The sequence below is a fragment of the Pleurodeles waltl genome, chromosome 7 (assembly GCF_031143425.1).
Source record: "Pleurodeles waltl isolate 20211129_DDA chromosome 7, aPleWal1.hap1.20221129, whole genome shotgun sequence".
NCBI lineage: Eukaryota > Metazoa > Chordata > Amphibia > Caudata > Salamandridae > Pleurodeles > Pleurodeles waltl.
In genome coordinates, this window is record NC_090446.1 from 494,251,700 (window position 1) to 494,265,432 (window position 13,733).

At 44.1% G+C, this 13,733-nt stretch overlaps 1 protein-coding gene across 2 annotated transcripts in view; it reads left to right on the plus strand.

The window, feature by feature from the left end:
- Positions 1 to 4,279: 4,279 nt before the first annotated feature.
- The window catches only part of CTF1 (cardiotrophin 1), a 111,680-nt gene continuing 102,226 nt past the window's right edge, over positions 4,280 to 13,733 (plus strand). For both annotated transcript variants that reach the window (XM_069244155.1, XM_069244157.1), the window contains exon 1: positions 4,280 to 4,365. In XM_069244155.1, coding sequence (XP_069100256.1) covers positions 4,350 to 4,365 — 16 coding nt within the window. In that variant the 5' untranslated portion in view covers positions 4,280 to 4,349. The remainder of the gene's footprint in view (positions 4,366 to 13,733) is intronic.

Consider the following 13,733-nt stretch of genomic DNA (forward strand, 5'->3'; position numbering starts at 1 on the left):
CACCCGGCACAGTTTCTTCAGCACCTCAGTGGCGTAACAAAGGCCTCCGCAGCTCCCGCGGGAGGGGTGGGGGAGGGTGTTCGACCTTCAGAGGGCCGCCTCAGCACAGCACTTGGACCGAAAGAGGGGTCTTCATGTTCTTTGCAAGGGGTGGTCTCCAGTTTCGTTACGCCACTGCAGTACCTCAAAATAATGTTATTGTAACAAATGTTTTTGTTAATCTATATGCTAATTAGTCTAACACTCAAAGTGCTTTGAATGACAGGAGTGGTACTACCCCGACTGAAAGGAACTCTTGTTTTTACTCTGAATCAGTGGTCGAAGCGTATTTGAAGTTATGGGACCTGTGATGCTGCGCGCAATCGGGGTGGGGTGAGTGAGTGCGGAGGCATGGTCAAAGGCGTGGCTGAAAAAAACAAAATATTCTGTAACTATGTTCGTCTTTCACCTTCAGTTAAGTATATATAAAATACCGCACAGCCTCAATGAAAATCAAATGAAGCTACATTTAACCAGTAGGAAATGCACAATTCTACATTATAAAACATTTTCTAGTTAATGCAGTGCAACAGAGAGCCAGAGAACTGAATCCTGGCTGGTGCAGTGGAGGATAGTGACGTGTATATTTAGGGCCTTGAGATCCCAGTCTGTGACAAAAAGCACTGTGAACATTCACGTCACTGTTTTAAACTTGCATCACACACAGCATAAGGTAGGTTGCTACAAAATGCTCGAAAACCTTTAGGACAAAAAAGAGCTTCCATAATATAGATTTTAGTAATACTCAGACCGTGCATAGTGAAAATTTGTTTCAGAACTGTTTTTAAAAGGACACATTACACAGCTTACAATATCTCTCAAAAAGAATAAATGTGTGCCCTCAGGAAGCTTCAAGTGATTCCATAAATTAAAGCCAATACCGGTTTACATTTGCAGATTTACCATTTTTGCACATTTACATTTCTGGAGGCACCCTGGCTGAAAGGCTTGTTTAGCTGTCTGCCCACCTTCGGTTTCACAGCTCAGGAGTCTAAAGCATTTCAACTGTCAGAATTAACTGTCCCAAGACAGCTGCCTTTTCACAGAAAGTACGGGACGTTTTTCTAAATTTAAAAAAGTATGGGCACATCGTGCCCTTCAGACCACCCCCACTTCAACCACCCCTTTGAATGATGAAAGGTTGCTTTAACCTCATCGCAATCTGAACCTGTGACCAGCCAGAGGGACTGACCCACTGAGCTGGTTTCTGAGGCAGAAGCCTTCTCCTCTATGTCACAAGTTTTGCAGCACGTTAAAACCTTACCTGAGTCAGTGCTTTAAATGGGTGGATACTGCCTGGTACTAAGTACCTTACGTTCGTTTTTGGAAAAGGAGAGTACCTGCACTTCTCAGTACTTGTGCAATACTTTGAATGGGAGAGTACCGGCACTTCTCGGAAGCAAACGGGTACTGTAGATAGTGAGTACCTGCACTTATATATTCCATTTAAAGCACTGATCTAAGTCACTTATGTTGGAACCGGTAGCCCTAAACTTGCTTTATTAACATGATTTGAACCTGTGCTCCATCTGCCTGATACACAAGTATCTGGTCTTAACCGATGAACAAAAACAAATTTCAACTAAGACTTGGAATTTGAACCTTTTGCCTTGAAACAGCTCATCGGAGCGAAACATATTTTGTCTGTGTTGAAGATGACTGCATCTGAGGGCACCCTTGTTCTAAATAAATGAAGTAATACATTGACATGATACATTTTTACCCCAGCTACATAGAATGACTTAGCTAATGGCCACACCCTGTTCACTATACCCAGATGAGGTGCTGAAACTTGACACGTTACCATAAAGCAGGGGGCTTCCAACTGGGGGTGGCCTCAAGTGACCCCAGGAGTACGCCAGGCCCTGCCCAAAAGAAGCATTATGCTGTTAGCAGGGCTTTGTCTTAAGTTGAAAATAATGAGCAGCAGTAAACCACTCTGTAATAGGGCATCATTAACATGTTTTGTCATGTATATCCAAGCTGGGAGAATGTGGCAAAAGGGAAGGGACTCCAAATACTATCCAACCCCCTTCCCCACAAATACATATTTGATTGCATTTTTAAAATAGTACAGGATGTGACTGCAATGTTTAAATAAGTCTACACATATTTAAACATTGCCAATATAATAGAATAAGTATGAAAAATACGTAGGGGAGCCTGGTTTTCCTTTTTTCACTGCGGGGGACACAGCATTAATAAGGTGGATTGGAAGACCACTGCTATAAAGAGATTGGACCCTTTCACCTGCAGGGTTTACACCTCTCCAGGATCGGACTGGCCCATAGGCAGGGCCACTGGAAATATGCGATTGTGTGGCTGCTACGATTTTCCCATGATTACAGATTTACTACGCTTGCCACATGATCCATCATCTGACGCATAAACTGCAGATTTTAACAAAAAAAGTGTTTTTTGCTCAAACGGTTTAAAAGTTACTAAAAGTGCAGGGACATGTGTTGCTGTGTAGTGAAAGGCCATTTGCAAAACTGGACTTGTCACCTTTTTGTTACTTATTGCTACGTTTGGGTATTGGAATGGTACTAACAAGGCACAACCAATGCCCAATGTGTTATGAAGTTTAAAAATGTTGAAATAATGAAGTAGTATTATTAAGAAATGTGCTGCATTATGTCGTATAATTTGCCGTTTCCTGCCACATGATTTACTAAACCATGTTGCATAATTTGACCCTCTTATGCCGCGTAATTCCAGCTGCCCTGCCTATAAGGCAATCTGGCAGTGACAGAGGACCTGGCCTCACAGGCCAGTGCGTGGGCCACTTTTTTGGAAGTTTTGAGCCAGTATTAGGGTGTGGTGGCCGGACATTTAATTGTTGATTGTTTATTTTACAGATGCCTGCGGTGTCCCATATCTTGTCAGGCACCTAGACAGCTTGTCTTTACAAGTTCAAAACCGCCACGATTTGCAAAAGGTGGACTACATTTTAGCCATCTGATTCGGTAATAAAGGCCATTTTTATTTCTGCACCCGAGCATTTTTTCCGTTTCAGTCCGAGCCATCACCCATCCCTCACCTAGTCACTCTCTTTCAAATGGTTTGACTAGATTTTGAGAAGCAAAAACTGGGCCAGGTCAGACATAAAAAAAGGACTAAAGACTTTACACTAACTTTTATATCTGGCCTGACCCGTTTTTTGCGTAGCTTTGTGAATGTGTGCCTATACATGTGTGTGTTTACATATATATATATATATATATATATATATATATATATATATATATATATATATATATATATATATACACACACACACACACACACACACTGACAAAACTACACATATAAAATTAGCTATTGCTTGACCTCCCACCCTGCACCCCTAGCCCGCCCCCACCCACTTCTCTCTGCTCCCCACTCCATCTCTCTGCTGGGAGCAGACAGGGGACTATATGGCCTGACAGTAACAGATAAATTAATTATTGCATACTTTGTAAGCGTCTGTTAAGGGACAGCATACCTTTAACTTGTCTCAAAAACCGGGACATTTATGTAATGACCTGACCTTTGTCCAAAAAAAAGGGATATAAGGAGAACCGTCGGAACACCGGGACAGTCCACTGAAAACCGGGACTTTCCGGGGAAATCCGGGACGTCTCGTCAGGGCCAAATGAGCTCATTTGGACTGGAAGGAATTAGTGATCTGCAGGTTACAGCGACCTCTCTTCCGCAGGCACATTAACCCACCAGGCTCTCTTGCCGTGGAATGAGCTCGAAGGCAGAAGGCAGCAGGCAGACCTCTGAAGCAACAGCCATATCGAATTTACTGCGTTTTTTGCACCTGATCTTGGTTCGTGAAAATGATACCTATATCTTCCTCGGCAGTCAGTGCGTTAACCCGATGAACTATGTTTTAGGATTGGAGACGCCCCTGTGATCTATGTAGCAGGTGCATTCGGCCTCTGAGATACTCCACTGGTTGGACAGAGGCCCACCGCTTGACACGGTTTTGGAATTTCCTGGGAAGTTCTTTGAAAGGTGCCCCTGTACACGTATGTGTGTGTGTTGGTGTGGGGGGTCGGGTACTGTCGCTTTGAACGTTCCTACTCCCTGGCTTCCCTCTCTGTGCAGGGGACGTCCCCCCTTATTTCTGAAACGGATCCTGGCACTTGACATCACGGTGGTGGAATTTCAAAGGAATGGCAGGGGGCGGGGGATTATGGGAGGATGCAGGCCTGCCAACTTCAGAGGAGGGATTACAGGCACATGGGCTGGGGGAGGGTTTAGTTAAAGAGACCAAGCGGGCGGAGAGTTTCAGGAGAGACGCCCGGGCTTGTGGGAGCAGCATGGAGATCCTGACAGGTACGCAGAAAACGCGATGTTGACTTTTCCCCGCTAAAACAACATGCTGTGCGCTATATAGGTCTTTCTAACCGCGTGGTCATAGAAGAGGAGCAGAGGGAGGCGAGAACCGTCGATATTTATTCAAGTCACGCGACCCCCCGCCTCCTTCCCAAGTTTGGATGGCAATGCCTTCACATCACTTAAGTTCAGGTCCTAAGTAACTGCAGCACAGGAAAGAACAGTTTTAGACCGGCTCTCGTCGGCATCCTTACGGAAGTACTTAAGTAGCATCTGCGGGTCACGGGGTTTAGTCCTAAAGAGGACCCTGTAGGTGATCGCTGCGGCTGTCCCGGGGATGTTTGGACAACCTTCGGGCCATAAGTTAAAATCAAGTGAGATAACTCGGTGGGTTAATGCCCGTCGCTGTTCTTCTGTGTTTGTGTTGGGGGTGATTGTGTCCCCTCTCGATTGCAGAATCCACTCCGCCTCCGTAAACACAGTCGAGCCCGTCTGCTGTCATACAGGTAGGGTTCACGGACCCCTACAGTAAGTGAAGGGTCCCACTAACCCCCCTTTCATACGTTTCATACCCCCTTCTCTTCCTTGAGGTCGTGTTACTGGTGGTAGTTGGGGGGGACTTTGGGGTTAGTGCATTCCTTGCCGACCTTGCATTTGCATAACTATTCATTTCCCACTACTTCCCCGGCACAGACCGGGTGTATCCAGCGGGGACCAACACGGGTATGTTTTCCAGACTCCCAGACATCTCTCTGGCAGGTGCCAAGTTTCTTTGACTTAGTCCTTTCTTCGACGCTTTTCATTTTGCTCGCTGTTCGGGCTAAAGCCGAAATAACAATGTAACCACACGCGACTCCTAACCACAATAATTTATAGCAGTTTAACAAATATATAATCAGATGTGTTGCCAATTAAAGCCGAGGAACAGCTTACCAATGTACCTTAATGGCAGGTCAGAATACGCATTTTTCCAAATATATTTTGCGTTCTACAGAAAAGCTAAAATGAGTTCCTAGAAAGGCGAGAAGTAAAAGTGATGGGATAGCAGCTACCCGACCCGCTTCTCTTACTGTTGTTATGAAGGATGACACTATCTTTTTCGGGCAGCCCATGAATGTACGAAAGGCCTCCAGTAATAAGGAACTCCATCAGGTGATCAAAGATACTCCCTTTGCATGCTTAACTCCCCAGTGGTAGCAAAGTTGGAGAGAACATCTCCGGGAGGTTGTTGTAAGTTTGTAACTCAGATACCATTTGGCACTGTAATAACCAAGGCCACACTTCTGTGGCATTTAATATAATTATCCGCATAAAACAATTCCACAACATCATCTTGGGCCACGTTGTGACCTGTTATGTGTATGTGGTAGGGCACTGAAACCATAATACATGGGAGTCTAGAACACACTTGTTCTGCGCGGTGCAGATTGCAAAACTGCGGAGATATCCGGAAACCTTTAGTTTCAGTTAGTTACTAAGGGCAGTATTTTGCAATGATCAACAATGTCAGGTAGAACGTTACAAATGTATAAAGCGTGATATGACATGTTTCCATTTGTCCTAGTTTACCAGTGAGTCTGAGAGCACATCCCACTGGGTTTGAGCTGGTTCTTGAGCAAAGCTGGTAAAAATGCCTCCAAGCATCCAGCTAAGGATGGCCACCGGGGAAATTGTGTTTGGTGAAACAAGACGCTGGGCAAGTTAGTTCTAGTTACAGCTCTTACTGGATCCATGGTTAAGGTTCAGTTTTTGAAGGGGGCAGGAGCTGGTGCTGAACCAGCCTTGGACCCACAAAAGAGGCCCCCAGGGGATACCAAACTGTATTGTCTGTTAACTGTTTAGCATCTAATCGCAGTCAGAATTTTCCTGACTCAGCAACATCCAGAGAGCATGGACAATCTACTGGGTACCTAAAATGACACACAAACGTGGGTGTGTGGTCAGGGTGCCACCACATCTACCAATCACACTCTACTATGTCTCCAGAAGCCTCACAGTAGTTGGGTGGTTTAAATTGGGAAATAGGGTTACTAGCTTCTGTCAATGGAACATGGTCCAGTGCCCTAAAACGAAAGGGAAAACTCGTTGTCTCACCCATAGGCCGGGGCATCTGGTAAGGTGTCATAGAAAAGGACCTTTGTGTCAGGGATGCATAATGTAAGCACTGGAGAGACGATTCTATCCCAGATTGTTGGGTAACTTTACATACAATTAATCTACCGGAACTGGTCTTTAAGTCAGCATTTACCTGGACTAGAGTCAGCTCCCTGGGACCTGAGTCGCACAACTCTGACCTATCTTGTGCTTTAAAACTCATGCTTTTTTAGAGCACACCATTCACCGAGCACATGGATTTGCAGGCTTTCAACATGAAACCACCACTATAGAGAAAACCACATATTACTCAATTTACTATATACAGGTAGCCCAGATATGGGGGCTGGGTTGATATTCTACGAAAATGTGTGTAGGTAAAGATAAAAATTGGGGTTGTTTACGGTGTCAGCCCTGTAGTCTCCCTTAAACCAGTAACCAGTAACAGCCGCAACAGCCACTATTTTGTATAGTTGGTTGCACTCCTATGCAGCAACGCCCTGTGGTCTGCTATGGACCATGGAAAACATGCCCCATTGCTAACATCTTGATGCTCTTTTGGGGTAAGGTGTTCTCTTATTAAAGTAATTGATTCTGTTAGTAAATACGGTAAAAGCAAGTAATGTATTTTATTGTATCTGTTTAATCTCAGTCATTGATATTTGAAGACTTTCCTATGAGCTAATATGTGTTTAGAATCCCCCAAACACAATTTTTAAAACATTTTGCAAGTCGAGTCCCGTTTTGTGTAACATTTCTCAGGCACTCTCGTGGAATGTACCCCCAAAAAGCTAAATAAGTTTATTGTGTGTTTGTAGCGAAAATGCCCCCAGCTACCTGCTTCGGTGAAGAGGTAATGGGGTTCAGGATCTTGAGGTTGATGTTGGCAGAGAAAACATCACTACAACCTTCACCCTTATGAGAAGAGTGTTGAAACCTGGCAGACCAGACTGTATGGCATCTTTATTGTGCTTCTTTAGCTTGAAGGGCCACTGGAACGATGCATCATACACGCTGTCAAGAGGATGAGTCAGAACTGGTACCCAGAAGGTGTGCCCATCATGGCCATGGCATTCTGAGAAGGATGTAACTTTGTCTCATTTGTTCCCATTGCTGATGTTGCTGAAGCAGACATGTTGTTAGACTGCAGAAGCAGCATGACGTGTAATTCGGGGTCAGTGTGTGTTCTATGATGTATTTGCTTTACTGACATGGCATTTTTAGCTGCTAGTTCATGACTTTTTGTTAAAAAGGGTCCTGGTTGTTTTTATGGAAGACAACTGGCTATTCACGAATGGCCCTTAAAAGTTAGTTTGTTCTACTTGTCTCCCTTTATGACATTGTTGGATTTACATCTTTTTTCGTATTGACTACATAAAGACGGCTGTACATATAACGTTTCCTACAGCTGTTATGAATATACTTGCCCGCTGTTAAAAGTACATAAATAAACTTGTCAATTGTTTATGTGTTTTAAGCATCCCATCTACAATGTAAATTTCCATTTTCTGATTAGCTTTAAAAATACTCTTTCCTGAGATTACAATTTCACTATACTAAGGTAGTGTGATTAACAACATAGGGACCTTACTTTCAGCTTTCATGAAGTCCCAGCCTAGGAGGTTGCTTCGTTATCACATTTTCTTTCTAAAACAGCTTGGAGGAACAAATACAGAGTTTCCCCACCATCGCCAGTCTCTTCACCTAACCAAAAGCAAGACTTTTTGGCTTTGCCAGTGCTTGTGCTATGCATAGTGTCATTAATGATGCCCTTTGAGATGTTGCATTGATGTTTTTAATGATGTTGTAGAATGTGTCATGAGTGATGTAATATGTGTAGTAATAAGCGGTGCATGGCGAGGGTGTGAAGTATAGTTACTTCAGTTACTTATAACTGGGGAATTTCACCGATTTTGTTCGGTCTAAAATGTAATTATTTAACTGACATTTTCAGGTAAATATGTCACTTTCAAACTTATTTTTTTTCCACTGAATTTCTAAGGTTTCCCCCCCCCCCCCATAAATGAATATCCTAATGCCATGCTTAACCAGGCCAACCCAGCACCGTGCATGGGGTGGCACACAGCCTGGCTGCAGGACAGGACTGGTGTCGAACCAATGTGGACCGCTAACCCCTCTCCAATTCACGGAGACATATAAAAGTACCAAAAAAGAGAACGTCAATAGTGTTCATTAAATAACCTTCCAAGCACCTCAAACAAACATCGCCCCACAGTGAAGAAAATGGGGAATGGAAGAGAGCTTGAAGAGAGCTGGAAGAGAGCTGTGCCTCTCTGCGCTCTAATGTACACTTAGAGAACTCTACTTTTAAGTGTAAAGCCTGCAGTGAGGCAGCCCCTTTCCACTCGCTGACTCAACTGAGAAGTACCTGACCTTACACTAAAGAAGACACTGACACCTGTAGCGCACCGAAGCAGTCATGACCTTTCAGGCAGTGCTGCACAAAATATTTAAAATGAATAAGCCGCTGCCATTGGATCAATTTTTTTTCCTTCAAACGTTTTATTTATTTTTTGTTTTATCGCGTGAGCCTTCTCTTTCTATTTATATAGGTAGTCAGTGAGTTTTGGTCACTTTCTTTGGGTTGCTTTTTTAGTGTCGGTGGTTTCACTGATAATGGATTGAGACTTAACTACCAACACAGCATTGTATAGCAACCATAATCGAGCACCCATAATGCCCATCCACCAACAAAGACGACAGCTACTCGCACTGACAGAGGAGGGAGAGACGAATGTCAAGCAAGATCAGGGTCCTCAATGGCATGTGGAAAAATAAAATAGCAAGAGGTGGAGAAATAACAAGCATTGGCAAAGCCAAAAGGTCTCGTCTATGTAAAAGCTATTGGCTTTGCCAGTGTGTTGTAGCCATGTTGTACACCAGCGTGGCTGCTGTTCAACAAGGCAAAAAGTTAGTAGTTTTGAGAAGAGCGGCATAGAGTGGAGTAGTGTGGTATAGAGTGGAGTCTCGTGGAATGGCTTAGAGTTGCATGGCATATAGTGGAGTGTCATGTAGCATCATAGAGTGCTGTGGTGTAGAGTGGATTGATGTAGAGTTTCGTATAGCGGAGAGGCGTAGTTGTAGAGTGCGGTATCACAGATGGTCGTAGATTATAGTGTTGTAGATTGGAGGGTAGTAGAGTGGAGTACAGTGGCACAGAGTGGAGGGACACAGAGTGGAACACAATGTCATAGATTGTCATGGCATAGTCTGGAGTAGACTGTTGTGGAATAGAGTTTCAGAGAGTAGAGGGGAGTAGAGTGTTGTAGAGTGGCACAGAGTTGAGCAGACTGCTGTAGAATGGAATGGCATACCTTGGAGTAGAGGGTCGTAGAGTGGAGTGCCATAAAGTGAAGGGTCGTATAGTGGAGTAAAGTGGCATTGAGTGGGGTGGCATAGAGTGGCACGGCATGGAGTAGAGTGGAGGGGCACGGAGTGTCTTGGAGCAGACTGGCATAGAATGACATAGAGTGGAGAAGAATGTCATAGAGTGGAGTAGAGTGCCATAAAATGGAGTGATTTAAAGTGGAGTGGGTGTAGCTTAGAGTGAAGTAAAGTGTAGTATAGTGGAGTGACTTGAGTCGCGTAGAGTGTCCTAGAGTGAACTGGCACAGCGTGGAGTGGCGCAGAGTGAAGTAAAGTGGTATAGAGTGTCGTAAAGCAGAGTGTCATAGAATGGAGTGGAGTAGAGTGTTATAAAGTGGAATTAAGAAGAGTGTTGTGGCATGGTATGTCGTAGAGTGGAGTGTCCTAGAGATGGAATGCCATAGAATGGAGTGGCGTTGAGAGGGGGGCATAGCATAAATTGGAGTAAAGTGTAGTATAATGGAGTGCCGTAGAGTGGAATAACGTGTCATAGAGTGGAGTGGCATAGAGTGAAGTAAAAATGCATAAAGAGTCATAGAGTGGAGTGTCACAGAATAGAGTAGCCTAGAGTGAGGTGGCATAGAGTGTAGTAGGGTATTATAGACTGGAATGGAGTAGAGTAGAGTTTTGTGGCATGGAGTGTCATAGAGGGAGCAATGTGACCTAGCGTGAAGTGGCACAGAGTGCAAGGCCATAGAGTGGATTAGTGTCATTGTGGACTGGAGTAGAATGGAGTGGCGTAGAGTGATGTAGAGTGGAGTAGAGTAAAGTGGAGTGGTATAAAGTGTCTTAGAGTGGAGTGGCGTAAAGCAAAGTGGCGTAGCATAGAGGGGAGTACAGTGTCATGGAGTAGAGGGTGTGGTAGTGCATTGTCATTACAGACAACGCATTTTCAATTAAAATGACCTTTGCATTTGCACAGACCTACAGTTTCACTGATAAAACTATAGGGTGCTCAAACAATGTGTGCAAATAGAATCACCTAGTGCATTGATTTTTTTTTTTTATTACATTAAAATATTTGTTTCCATCACTCTTCGGAATTACAAAAACGTGCTTCATTTGTGCTTTCCTAAATTTTATATTTTCTGGAATACCTGTACAGTTCATTTACATACATTTGAATTTTGATGTGTGTTAGAAAAATAATAACACTGTACAGTCTTCTTCCAGCACACCCCAAGTACCCTAGTACTCAGCATGATTGTCGCATAAATCCTTTCACTTTGAAGTCTGCGAAATTAAACACCAAGCTCCCTGGAAGACAGAGCCTAAACTTTGACCTCTTTCTTTGAAAGCACAACAAGTGTGACATGATAAAAGCAAAATGTAAAGGCCTGTTAACAGAAAGCGAACACTCGTGGAAGAGTACAGTAAACATGATATGCTCCACAAGAGGGACAAAGATATATTGGACAGAATAAAACAAAGCCAGCAATTAGAAGGCAAGTGACTGTCAGTTATACAACAGAAATACAATGGTGAGCAATGGGTAGAGTGCATTTCCAGATAAGCTTTCTCAAAGTCCCTAAGAAGTCTAGGCTTCGACCTAAAAAGGGCCAGAGAGGCCAGCACACAAAAGAGGGCATCATCACCCACACCATCTAGGTACTGCATACTGTATTAATTAAACTACTGAAGCAGACCCAGACACGATTCTCTATTAAACTAGTCCATGTTTTAGGTAACTATTCATTAAACAGCCTACCTTTTTGATACCCAACCTTACAGAGCCATGAGTGTGGTGGTTTTATTTTTCTTTTAGATGCAGCAACTTCATGTTGAGTGACTGCAGTCTGAGTGACCACCAGGCAGCTTCAAGTTTGCCATGATCATTGATGTCAGCCACCTTCATTGTTTGCCACTGATCAGGACTATATATTTTGATCAATAGGCTATGGTTGCATTTGTTTTACTGCTGCACACTAGTTCTGTATCATTTAGCTACCGCACCCGCCCTGGTCTGCAAGTCTTCATGCCGTGCTTAGTGGTTGACTAGAGAGAGGAGTTTGGCCCACAGTGTGTGGTCAGGCAGAGGTCAAGCCTATGTTGTATAATTTCTGCACAAATGAATCTCTTTCAAGAATTTGAAGGCACCATTGCCGTGACTAATGAATGGACAATAGATGAAATGATCAAAGCAGTGAAGTGTGCCGAGGAAAATACTGAGATTTATCTCTCCTACCGATTCCCATTTATATTTGGAAACTATTAACGAAAATAATCACAACATTAAAATATCTGCAAGAACGAGCTACAGAGGAAACAAATTTGTTTAAGGATTATGTACAGATGGTCAGTTTATCCCAGACTCCCGCCAAACCATATTCTGTGCAGGTCGCAGGCTGAAATCCAGAAGTCAGTGCTGTTTATTATCATTCATGGTGCTAGACCGCTGACAAGTTTTAATATTCACTTTGTTCACTGGTTTTATGGCAGATTTTCACTATTCCGTGGCTTGAACGCCACACCCTGCTGTCCCGCACCTTGCTCTCGGTGCTTAATTTTGCATCGCTTCACCCGTTTTAAGCCTTACTAAGTGCTCTGTAGTTTTCTTTTAATTTGGTGACATTTAAATTGGGGCATAAACGCTGCACTCAGCTGTCATTGGCCTTTGCAGCTGCTCAGAGGAGCAGAACAGATCTGCTTGCTTATTATTAGTAGTAAAGAATTTCACGTTTATTATCCTTGTTTTTTACCAGACATACCTCGACTAAAATAACTTCAAAAGAAATACCAGCCCCCCCTTCTGAGGGGACCATACTTGGAAACTTGTTGGTGTAAACTTTAATTAAAGGACGCCTGGCTTGCATTTCACCCCCTGAACCTCGGGGCCGGCGCCTCTGACAAATAAAGAGAGATAGCCTTGCTGCTTTGTGGACGGTGTCAGCTGAGCCTGCGATAAGTGAGGCTCGGGGCTCCCTGCCGGTGCCACAATGGTGGGCCCAAGGCCGCTCCTTCTCCGCCGACCTGTAGACTTGAGCCACCAGTGGCCTTCCAACTGTGCAGGAAGGCTGTCAGACCAGTCCTTTTGGTGGCAACTTACGTTTCGGAACTAGTTTTTTTTCCACTTTTTTTTATTAGTTTGAGTGACAAAAAACAGCACATAGTGCAGAAAAGAGACATCTGTATATCCGTCGACATTACTTATATCTTAATGCCAGCGCCCAAGAAACGTTATCCCAGTCCATAATAGGTCCCTGACTTTCCCCAACTTTTGGCATTTTCCCGTGGTTTGCACACCAGTCCACTCCTTCGTGCCATTGGCCACGTGGGTAGCTGTGATGGGAGGGGTGTGTGTGTGGGGTGGGTGGGATATAGGGAAATCCAGAGTTTGGCAATGTCTCTCTTACCAATCATCATATCAATACCCACCAGGGTCCGGTCACCCAGAGGGCTCCCCAGCTAGTCCAGGATCCCAATAGAACAATCCTCGGTGAACGGTGGATCGGGCCCCCAGGACTCTCAACAGGGAGGCAAAGATATTTTGCCATTATGCGGCCATGACAGGGCAGCCCATCCCATATAAAAGAAGTCTCCCTTAAGTTTTGGAAGTCGGAAAAAACGTAGGTTCAGGCAATCTGTTGGCTCTCCACAATTGCAGAGCAGCGTAAGGAATGTGAGATAGAGGTACATAAGTTAAACAAGATGCAAGTATGCTGGTATAACAAGGGTCCGGGGAGCCATGCATGCATCCCTCCAGTTGCCATCATCCATAGGACCCAGCCATCCTTCTACCTCGTTCGCAGGCTCAGCAAGAGGTCAGGGAAGTGAATAACCAGTATTTTATTATAAATCTGAGCAATCATTCTCTTCCCTAGGGGGCTCATAAGCAGTCGTGTTCCTGTGGTCTGTATTTGGAGGCGCCTGAAAGTGACTTTCAGAGG